The 11,967-nt window shown below is 43.5% G+C and overlaps 2 protein-coding genes across 2 annotated transcripts; both read left to right on the forward strand.

Annotated features, from left to right (window-relative positions):
* The first annotated feature begins 417 nt into the window (after positions 1-417).
* Positions 418-1,360, forward strand: LOC112883101 (zinc finger CCCH domain-containing protein 43-like). The gene is made up of 2 exons (XM_025948333.1): positions 418-698; positions 784-1,360. The coding sequence occupies exons 1-2, from the start codon at positions 561-563 to the stop codon at positions 1,336-1,338; spliced, it is 693 nt and encodes a 230-aa protein (XP_025804118.1). The 5' UTR covers positions 418-560; the 3' UTR covers positions 1,339-1,360.
* A 100-nt stretch (positions 1,361-1,460) lies between these two features.
* Positions 1,461-2,657, forward strand: LOC112880942 (putative nuclease HARBI1). The gene has a single exon (XM_025945672.1). The coding sequence runs from the start codon at positions 1,461-1,463 to the stop codon at positions 2,655-2,657; it is 1,197 nt and encodes a 398-aa protein (XP_025801457.1).
* Positions 2,658-11,967: the final 9,310 nt, after the last annotated feature.

Below are 11,967 nucleotides of genomic sequence, written 5' to 3' on the forward strand. Positions count from 1 at the left end.
TATGCTTCTAATTGGTTTCAATAGAAGGGCAACCTCTGCAGGAATAAGGTTCAACGCTTACTTTCCCCAATTTGTAACTATTTTGTGCATGAAGTACGCATACAGATTTTAGGAGAACAGTGTATAAAAGCATCACAAAGTTTAGAGATGAAAAATAAAAATGATAAATACAAACCATATAATTGTTTTATGGGTGTCATTGACATAGAAAATCTGTTTATCTCTTGGTCATTAGCAGTGGTGGAGCTTCTGAATTTGCACGACTAGGGCCAACTTCTAAACACTTAAACCACTCAACCAAGCTATATAATCATGGATACGCACCATGTAATCCTAATCTCAATCAATTGTTGAATGCATAGATGGAGAACATGCCAATGCAAAATACTAGGAAACCCAATGCACAATGGGATGCAAATGCCGCAAAAATTTTTAATGAGATATGTGTGGAACAAGTCTTGGCAAATAACAGACCACAAGGTTGTTTGAACAACAAAGGTTACGCCAACCTTATTAGCCAATTCAATGAACGGACGGGTAGGAATTACACCCGTGTTCAAATGAAAAACCGATGGGATGCATTGAAAGCTGATTTTACCACATGGAAGACACTACTTCTTAGTGCGTCTGGATTGGGAAGAGACCTAAAGACCGGTACAATTGCTGCTAGTGATGATTGGTGGGAAGAAAAAATTGATGTAAGCAACCTTGTATATGATTTTTTTGTATATTTCATTATGTTGTTGTATGATAATATAAACTCATAGAGTTTTTGTGTTTCAGGCCATGTCGTTGTGCAAAAAATTTAGATTTGCCCCTTTGGATAACGAAGAAGATGTTGAAATCATGTTTAGTGGTGCGTCATGCACCAATGCAAATGCTGTGGCTCTACGTGCAAGAGAGGGGTCAGCTGGTAATGGTAATGGTAATGGAAATGGAAATTATAATGATAAGGATAATGGTAGTGATGATGTCCAAGAGGTACATCCAAGTCCTGCTGAAAAACAACCTGCGAAAAGAGGTGCTGCTTATAAATCTCCAAAGAAGGGGAAGAAAAATTTTAGAGATATGCAGTTCAAGCGATTTGTGGACTCATTTGTGGAGAAAGCTAGTTCAAGCTCTGCAACTTCTTCACCCACTGATCATGTTAGGCAAGAGATAGCAGAAATATTGCAATCAGTCATTGAAGCTGGGGCATGTGAAGGAAGTGATGAACATTTTTATGCCACGCAACTCCTCATCAAAAAGGAATTTAGAGATGTGTTTGTCACTCTTAAAACCCCTGAAGGGAAGCTTGCATGGCTTAAGAGGACTTGGGAGGAGAGGAAGAAACGCTAGAGATTACTAGTGTATTGTATTTTCAAATTATCATTTGTATTGTACCTTTAATTTAGTGTGTTGTATGCTGAACCAGTTTTGAATTTTGAACTTTGACATGTGGCTTTTAGTTATCTGTATAGATGGCTTTCACTTCAAGTGAGTCTAATGATTCTGAAATGGCAAGTAATTCAAGTGAATCAAGTGGTTGGATGTATGAAGCAGCAGCAATAGCAGCTTATGCAATGCTTGATTGTGGGATATCTTCATCTGAAAAGAAGCCAAGAAAAGTGCCTGAAGAATCAGGCTATCAATTTGTTCAGAGGCAACTCAGTAATGAAGAGAGCTGCTATAACATGTTCAGAATGGGAAGGTTAGTGTTCTATAGCTTGCATGAGGAACTAGTTAACAATTATGGTTTGACATCCTCAGATGAGATGTGCTCGATAGAAGCACTTGGTATGTTCTTATGGATGTGTGGTGCACCTCAATCAGTTCGGCAAGCAAAGCATATTTTTTCACATTCTTTAGAAACTGTGAGTAGGAGGTTCAATGATGTCCTAGAAGCTGTGAATCTTTTGGCTGCCAAAAATATTAAACCCATAGATGAGACCTTTGCTGTGGTGCATCCAAAAATCCGAGAGCATAGATCCTGGCCTCATTTCAGAAATTGCATAGGTGCAATAGATGGAACACATATTGAAGTCATTGTTCCACCATCTAAGCAGCCAGTGCATATGAATCGACATGGATATTGCAGTCAGAATGCTATGGCTGTTTGTGATTTTGATATGAGATTCACATTTGTGGTAGTGGGATGGCCTGGGTCTGCTCATGATACTCGCATATGGAGGGACACTGTGTTCAATAAATACAAAAATACTTTTCCACAACCTCCCGTCGAGAAGTACTATCTTGTTGACTCAGATTACCCAAATAGAAATGGCTATCTAGCACCTTATAAAGGTCAAAGGTACCACATTACAGAATTTCAAAATGCTAGCCAACCAATTGGGTTGAAGGAGTTGTTCAACCATGCTCACTCATCGCTTAGAAATGTTATTGAGCGTTCATTTGGGGTGCTGAAAATGAAATGGCGCATTCTTTTAAAAATGCCGAGCTACTCAATGGAGAAGCAAGCAAAGATTATAATTGCTTGCATGGCGTTGCACAACTTTATTAGAGATAGCAATTTGAGTGATAATGACTTTGATACACTTGCATCTGATGAGACATATGTTGATGGGGATTCGGGAACTACTACTAGTTATGTTGGTGATGAGGAAGATATGGAAGATGTACGAGATGCTATTGTGCAAGCATTGGCCGGAGAATATTGATAATGTAATTTACGCAAAAAAATGATGTAATGACACTCTATTATCTAATTTATAATTATGTTATCTAATTTATAATTAAGTTATTATTATCTTATTTAAGAGTAATTTATGATTAATTGTATGATATATTTGTGTTGTTAATAATTCTATTGTTGTTCTGTTGTAAAAATAAATAAATATATATCTGTACATAAGAAATACATGTATTCAGTAAACAGTAAGGGTTTTTCAGTCATTTCTCACTTCTGATAGGATTTCAGCCCATTTCAATAAGCAGTCTGCCAAACATTTAACTTCTGTAACCAGCTGCTTCTTTTACCAGCTGCTTCTCTGGTCAGCTAGCCACCAGCTGGCTTCTGAACAAGTTTCAGCTGTGCCAAACAGGCTGCATGTATGACCCTTTTGTATGGCAAAAATCCAGTCCCAATTTTGCACCGAATTTTACACTAATAAAACTATATGATGCGCTGGAATCAAATAATATAACTGTTGGCTTCTTGTGGATAGAGAATGTACCTGGCATCACTGGTGCACCTTCTGGAAGATCAGCAAGTGTAGTGAAATTGATCCTTCCCTGCCGAACTTGAACAGTCTATCTTTTTTCTTTGTTCTTATTGTTCTGAATAGAGCCTTGCCCTAATTTAGCTGCTTAGGCTGGGGGCATTCTCAAGCAAAGTGGCCAGAACTCCCACAATTGAAGTAACAATTTGCGTTGCTAGGACAAACTAGTGGTGGAGCATTAGGCCTTGAGCCAGTCTGCTGAGGAACACGGGAACGTGTGACACCCTGCAGCTGTGGGAGCCTGATAACCCAACACCCTTGTTGAGGGGCCTTCTAAGGAGCTTTAGGCGTAACATTCTGCACTAAGCGATACCTCTATGGTGGAGCACTAGAGGGCCCAGCTAATGCTTTTCTCTTCTTTTTGGCTCGGTGAGCCATGATGCAATCTTCTTGAGTGATGGCCAAGTTAACCAGATCATTATAAGTGTCTACCTTGATGGAGTTCAAGCGGTCCTTGAGCTTGGAACTAAGGCCTCTGCAGAAGCGATCATGCTTCTTAGCATTGGTGTCAGCGTGATTGCCTGCATACTGACAAAGGTTATTGAAAGCCTGGGCATACTGGAGTACAGTACGGATACCCTGAGTGAGAGCCAGGAATTCATTCAATTCCTTTTCCATGAGCCCTTCTGGAATGTGATGGGCTCTGAAGGCATTCTTGAATTCATCCCAAGATTGACAACATGATCGGCTGGGAGCATGGCGAAATAGTTGTCCCACCAAAGGCGCGCGGTACCGCAAAGTTGTTGCGCGGCAAAATAGGCCTTATTTGCATCGGAACATGGCACCACAAGTAGAGAAAAATTGGACTCAATTGTGCGAATCTAAGCGTCCACGTCCAAGGGTTCCTCCATCTTGTGAAACAAAGAGGGCTGAGTGCCTAGGAAATCTGAGTAGATGGCAGCCTGAGGTTGGTGAACATTGTGCCCACCTAGCTGTTGCTGCTGGAGCTGCTGCCCTTGAACGAGCTGGGGGAGCAACTCGGTCTGGGCGGCCATTACTTCCACCAGATTGGGTGTATGTGGTGACGGCTGCTGCGATCCGCTACCACTCGAGTTGCCAAAACCATCAGGGTTACCACGTGTTGCTCCAACCATCTAAAATGTGGAAGTTTTTCATTAGCAAAATGATCCATATTACTTCCAAGGTTCAATAGGATAGGTGCGGGAAGATGTAGAACTCGGAAGACCATAGAAAAAAGGTGGACAGAACGCTGCTGGTTATGAGAAAATTCATAACTCCCATTATGTTCATCCAAATCCTTTTAAATTTTGATAGTAACTATAAAATTTAGTGTTCTATAGCTTTGGTATTCAACTCAGAGGCCAAATTGAGAGTTAAGATGGCCGAAAATTTCAATCTTTGCTTCTCTGTTTTGGCTGTTTTTCAGCAGACCGAGCTATAGTATTTTACATATAACTCTGGCTACAAAAGTGCAATAGGGCTGAAATTTTGTGAGAATGTAGATCATAAAATTTTTAACAGCTTTGGTATTCATCACACAGCCCAAAAATGCAAGAAAATATGGATAAAAATTTACACAAGTTTCTGCAGCAGAGCACCAACAGCTTGGCCAAGCATTACAAACAAAGTTCCATGTCCTTAGCCATGCCCTACATGATTAGAGTGTTCATAAGGTCAAGCTCACTCATTACCAAAAGAGGTACTCAACTCTTAGTTAGCCTATTACAACACTTTCCAAAAGTTAGGCTACACTATTGAGGAGTATGTGCAAAAGTCTTCCAACGATCATCATCTAAAAGTCGTTGAGGTCGTTGATGGATGACTCGCTGCTCATGGGAGAGTGAGCTCCCATCGGTGGTGGCTACAGGCCTCACCCTCGTAGTCAACGTCGAAGACTCTCTCCATCTCCTCAAGGTCCTCTGTATTACCGTCCACATCCATCACATCAGGAGGGGCATCCTGAGCTTCCTCCTGTGCGTGTGCATCGCAATGTGCTCATTGGCATCATCCAACTCAATGTTCAGGTCATGAATCTGCTCCTCCAAGAACTCAATCATGGCATCCCTCTCACCCATGACAGTGTCATGCTCCTGGATTTGACCCTCAAGTTGGCCAATATGAGCATCCCTATCCTCAAGTCCCTCGGCAAGCTCCTGAATCTACTCATCCCTTATGTCTATCATCATGTAGTAGACCTGAGCAAGATCAGTGGCCTGCTCAAGCCCCTGACTCAGAAGAGCCTGGAGATGATACAGTGCATTCATGCACCGCACAGAAGTTAGGATGGTCTCCTGAGCGTGAAAGTCCATCAGGTAGTGCATGTGCTGCACCCTGTCAAGCCACATGGGATCATCGTCCGGGATAGTAGGGAACAAGCGAAAGGGAGCCAAGGTGACCTCAACGGAGTACTGCTCACAAAAGGTGGTGAGCGCCCTCATGGCGGCAGTCTCTCAAGTGTCAGTGACACAGTGACCCATAGCCTCGATCTCGAAGGCGGGACACTCCGGGTGTGCTGGGGGCGGAAGGAGAGTCATGTGCACTTGGCACCAAGTAACTCCCATCTCCATGAACTCCTGTCCCACGTAGCTGGAGGACTGGGATAGCCCGCGGTGCTCATAATATCCCACAAAATGGAGGGAAAACCCTCCCAGTGGAGGCACTCCGAGTGCACGCATCCTTCCTCATCCACCCCCATAACAATGGGGTTGGCCATCTGAACAAAAGATCAATTGGGTGAGACAACAAAAAACTGATGGACAGATAGTAACAGGATTCTGGATAGTGTATTAAAATATCCATAACTTAAAAAGTTGATGCCCAAAAACTCTCAAATTTTACCAGAAAATGCCTACAATAATTTTGCATAACTTTGCTAGTCAACCCTTGGGCTATATCAAAATTTAAGATGGTCATATCCTTAAAGTTTTCCTTTACTGCCTACCTAGAATTTTCAGTGACAGAGAGCTAGTGTTTTGTCTACCAGAAACTATCTACTCAATAAAAGAGTACAAAATTTTAACAGTAGATTCTTAATTAAGTTTACAACAAGTTTTGTGTTGAACATTTCCGCAGAAAACGTCTCTAAGAGGGTAGAAAAATTCATGTGCCCGAATTGCTCAAAACAGGCAGAAAACTGATGTGTCAAGGTTTCTAGTGTTTCTCACTGAGTACTTGCCCAAAAATTCCCAAATTTTAACATCAGATAGGATACAATGTTTGAAACATCTTTATTATTAAACTTTCCCACAGATAAGGTCATTTTATAATTTTAATTAATTCATCTATCCAGATATGGCAGAAAAGACAGATTTTTAGATAGACCTTATGTGAAATGATCTCGTGCACGCATGAACCTTACCACTCTCAATCAACGCATAAGCATTGTTTTTCAATTTCAGATATGATCATGATGCATGCACATCCTTTTCGTCCACACAAAATAAAAATAGTTGTCAAATAACTTTGATCTTACGGAGTTGGTTTCGGGGGCATACATAATACGTCTCTCCTTGTATTAACTAGCCGAATTTTTCTAACCGTTCTTAGCTTAACGTAATCACGGTTAGTGTACCTGCAGAAGATTGACAGAATATAAATTGAACCTTTGGTGCCAGCACTCATGAAAGCGTCCTCGTACATTACCGCTCATTACAGTAGCGGCACTCCTGCGTTCAACACTGCATGGATAGTGCTTCATAGGTTCATAGGTTATGGGGGTAACATATTCACTTCCCTTATAAATCGCCTTATGGGTCGTCCGTACGTCGAAGTCCCTAGGTCGAAGCCACCGTATGTGCAGCATATTTTACTCCCAATGTAATCAATGAATAGTTGGTATATTGGCAGCACCTCAAGTAAAACACTGCTTGAGGGCAGCGTTCGGTTCGCGTCACCAACGTGAGGGTCAAGCTCTCTTAGTTGACTAAGGATCCTTACCTTCTTACCTTAGCGATGAGTGCATTGCTACAGAAATTAAAGGTCGATTGTTGTTATCGCCATAATTTGGCTGGGCCAGAAGGTGGGCCGCAAGCAAGATGGGCTCAAAGGATAATTGTATAGGGCTTGCGAATCGGCAACTGTGCAGGCGGTTTAAGGCCAGATTGGCCATGTATCTAGTTAAATTAGTTTAGATAGAGATAGCCAGGATTCATGTCGTAGTCACTTAGGATTGGTTAGGAGAGGCAAGTCTCCAGACTATAAATATGTACCCTATACTACGAATGAAACAACAGAAACAACAAACATTCGCAAACAACTCTTGGCGCATCGCCACCCCTGTTTCAGGGTTTCTCTAAGGTAAGTGCTATGCAGCCCCGATCACGGCAGCATCGTCCCTACCTATTATCTTTGTGTTCCTCGTGCTGAAGCGTTGTTGATGGCGAGTAACACTAGTTATCTTAACGTTTATAGGGATGCATCGGCTTTTCATACTGTATCCGCGCGTTGTTCATCATCTGTAAACATTAGCTGTCTCTGTGCCCGATCCCGGTGTAAAGGCAGCACCTTGCTCTATTTCGATTAGTAGATCCAATCTGTTATGGTTAGTCTTTGTTCATCAAAGATTTAGCTTAATATCTACATGGTTAGGCCCTTCAAACGAGTTAAATGATCCGGCAATACGTTTGATGCTTTATATTAATCTAAAGAGGGATTGTTCCGGGAATCGGCTTTCTATTCATTTTTAGGCCTCTGTTTAGGTTGCTATTCTGTTATCTTTCGTATTCGTTAGGCTTAACTATGTGCAGGATATTCCAGTTATGTGGTGAAAGCATTAACTGTCGTAGATTGAATTAGCTTATTGATTACAGAGCAAGTTTATATTAGTATCAGATATATGCACTTTGTTTAGATATATATAGATCCGATCTGATACTTGGAGATAATCGGCTCTTTACAGCCGATATCGGGGATCACCCGATGAGCCGATCGCGGCTCGGACTAACATTTAAATGTGTCTGTGCATGTAGGAAACTAACTGAGGTCACATCTACACCTTCCTGATCAGGTACAAGGTCAGGTGGCACGCCTAGCTAACCCAGACGCCAGGTCGTGTGCCGGATCCTGAGCCGTTGACCGAGGGACTGGGGCCCACTAGCAGTCCCGGGAGCCTCCCGGCTCCTCGTGTTGTCTATCGCTGCTCGCTGGTGAGTTTTGACCGACAACACATTCTGGCACTCTCAGTGGGACTATCTTCATCGACTATACCAACTTCCGCCATCGGGACGTCGAGGGAGGATCCAATCACGTACGAGGAGCTGCCTGTTGAGCACAAGCAGAAGTATGATGAGATCAAGGCTCTCTTCGAAGCCGATCTCATCAGCTCTTTTGAGAGAACCCGCCACCACGGCGTTAGGTGGAAGGGGTTCTCACCTGAAGGCACTCTTGATGTTGTGGACCTATCTACCCCTTCAGAGGACCGTACCAGCCTGTCAACAAGATGTTGGTCAACATCGGTGCAGCAGTCAACATAATGCCATACTCAGTGCTGCGTTGGTTGGGATGTTCTACTGGAGACTTAATTAAGACCAACATCGCGTTGAGCGACTTCAACGGCCAGACATCAAAGGCACAAGGCGTCCTTAATGTGGCCTTAATGTGGATCTGACCATGGGAAGCAAGACTGTCCCCACCTCTTTCTTCATCGTCAACAACAAGAGTACTTACACCGTCCTACTTGGGAGGGATTGGATTCACGCCAACTACTGCATTCTTTCCATGATGCACCAATGTCTGATTCAGTGGGATGGAGACAAAGTAGAGGTGATTTATGCGGATGATTCGATCGAGATTTCACACACCGCCATGAGCATTTGGGACGCAGAAGATCAAGAGTCAATTTTAGGAATCATTTTGGAAGGCTGTGATCGCGTGGAAGCTACAAAAAATGGGGTCAGGCTGGTCTTATCCACTGGCCTTACAGAGTAGACGAAACATCAAGGGCGGGCTATTCTGATGCACTTGGCAAGGCCGATCCCTGCAATCGGCCCCAAAAAATAAAATGTAAACTTTTGATGACAAGTGTTTTGCATAATCATGGCAATTACAAGGAGGCCTGCTCTGGCAGCCGGCCATATATCAATTGTAAAGTTTCAAGGATTCATGAAGTTTATAAGGTGGCCGATCCTAACGATCGGCCGAAACACATTTTGTCACATTCTTTGTCCATTTGCAGCGTTGACTCGACAGATGATGGAAAGCTAGGATACAGGTTTACATCAGCTGACGAGCTCGAAGAGGTTGATATTGGTCCTGGGGATAAGTCACGACCAACATTTATCAGCAAAAAGTTAAGCCTGTGTCTACGAGAGTCGATGATAGCTCTACTGAAGGAGTACGCAGATTGTTTCGCCTGGGATTACACAGAGATACCTAGGTTGGACAGGAGCATCGTCGAGCATCGGTCCCTCTCAAGAAGGGGTTTCGGCCATTTCAGTAGCGAGCGCGACAAATGAAGGCTGAAGTTCTAGAAGAAGTCAAGAAAGAAGTGGAGAAGATGCTGGAAGCAGGATTCATCAGGCCGTGCAGGTATGCCAAGTGGATTTTAAGTGTTGTACATGTGCAAAAGAAGGATGGCCAATGGCGAGTCTGCGTGGACTTCAGAGACCTCAACAGAGCTACACCAAAGGACGAATACCAGATGCCTATCGTGGAGACATTGATCAACGCAGCTGCTGGCCACAAGATTTTGAGTTTCATGGATGGCAACGCCGGCTATAACCAGATTTTCATGGCTCTGAGGATATACGCAAAACCGCGTTCAGAGTACCCGGCGCAGTAGGATTGTTCGAGTATGCGGTCATGACCTTCGGGTTGAAGAATGCCGACACCACGTATCAACGTGCCATGAATTACATCTTTCACGATCTGATCGACAAGTTGGTGGAGATTTACATTGATGATGTCATGGTTAAATCTGCATCGGTTGAAGGACACTTAGGAGATGTACGGCAAGTTCTAGAACGAACCAGAAGGCTCGGGCTTAAGATGAACCCGAAGAAGTGCGCTTTCGATGTATCGGCCGGTCAGTTCCAAAGAAGGAGCTCCAGCAGCTCATTGGCAAGATCAACTTTGTCGGAAGGTTTATTTCCAATCTCTCCGGGCGGATTGAGCCTTTTATGGAGTTGGTGAAGATTAAAGCCAGTGATGAGTTTCGCCGGGGGCAGAGTAACAACGGGCATTTGATGAGATCAAAGAATATTTGTCAAAACCACCCGTGTTAGTTCCACCCCAGCAGGATAAGCCATTCTACATTTATTTATCAGTAGGTGACACCTCCACCGCTTCGGTGGTGATACAAGTGCATGATGGCAAGGAGAGAGTTGTGTTCTACCTCAGCAGAAGGATGCTAGATGCAGAGACCAGGTATCCTGAGATAGAAAAGTCATGCCTTTGTTTGTTCTTTACCTGTACAAAGCTTCATCATATCTTGCTATATGCCGAAACGATTGTCATCTGCAAATCGGATGTTATCAAGCACATACTATCGGCTCCTGTGTTGAAAGGCTGACTCGGAAAGTGGATCTTTGCACTGTCAGAGTTCGATATCCGGTACCAATCGGTGAAGGCAGTCAAAGGGCAAGCGCTGGCAGATCTTATTGCAGAAAAGATCAATACTGACATAGCAGCACTCCCCGTGCGCGCATGGGCAATGTACTTTGACGGATTGGCTTGTGGGGACAAATGTGGTATAGGTATCCTGCTCGTGTCACCTCAGGGGGTAGCATATTCTTTTTCAATCCGGTTGCCTACCCCTTGCACCAACAATTTAGTAGAATATGAAGCGGTACGTAAGGGTATGGAATTACTTCTTGAGGCCGGAGCGAAGGCAGTACAATTTTTTGGCGATTCAAAGCTGGTGATTTCTCAGCTCACAGAAGAATACAGGTCGAGAGCGAGTCGCTGTTCCCTTTATGGGAACAATGTCAGGAGCTTTTGGCCCAATTTAGGTACATAAATTTCTATTGGATACCAAGGATGCAAAATTTAGAGGCCAATGATCTTGCACAGATGGCTTCGGGATACAAAGCTGTGGCAAACAGAGCCGATCTTCAGATACACCTGCTGGAACAAGGAGACTGGAGAGCTGATATCTTCAATTACCTGAAGGATCCGGCTAGGGGGCACCTAAGAAGATACGTTACAAGGCCATGAAGTACGTCCTGATAGGGGATGACATGTTCTACAGGACTTTAGAAGGATTGTTGCTCAAATGCTTGGGGCCGATTGAATCGAATCGGCTCTTACACGAGGTCCACGAGGGCACTTGTGGGACTCACCAATCGGCTCATAAGATGAAGTGGCTGATTAGGCGATCGGGGTATTACTAGCCCACCATGCTTGAAGATTGTTTCAAATATTATAAAGGATGTCAGGCATGTCAGAGGTTTGGGAAGATACAGATTGTACCAGCGTCAGTAATGAACCCTATCATCAAACCCTGGTCATTCAGAGGTTGGGGTATGGACATGATCACTAAATTTAATCCTCCATCTAGCAAAGGCCACCAGTTCATTTTGGCCATTATGGACTATTTTACCAAGTGGGTGGAGGCCATCCCTATGAAATCAGTGGCGTCGAAGGACATCATCAATTTTGTTAAAGAACATGTCATTCATAGGTTCGGGATTCCTCAGACCATCAAAACAGATGGAGGGTCAGTCTTCATATCAGAGGAGTTCAAAAAATTCGCTACTAACATGGGCATCAAGCTGATCAGGTCCTCTCCATACTATGCTCAAGCAAATGGACAAGCTGAGGCGTCCATTCAGAGCCTTATCAAGTTGATCAA

Source organism: Panicum hallii, chromosome 2 (genome assembly GCF_002211085.1).
Source record: "Panicum hallii strain FIL2 chromosome 2, PHallii_v3.1, whole genome shotgun sequence".
Classification (NCBI taxonomy): Eukaryota; Viridiplantae; Streptophyta; class Magnoliopsida; order Poales; family Poaceae; genus Panicum; species Panicum hallii.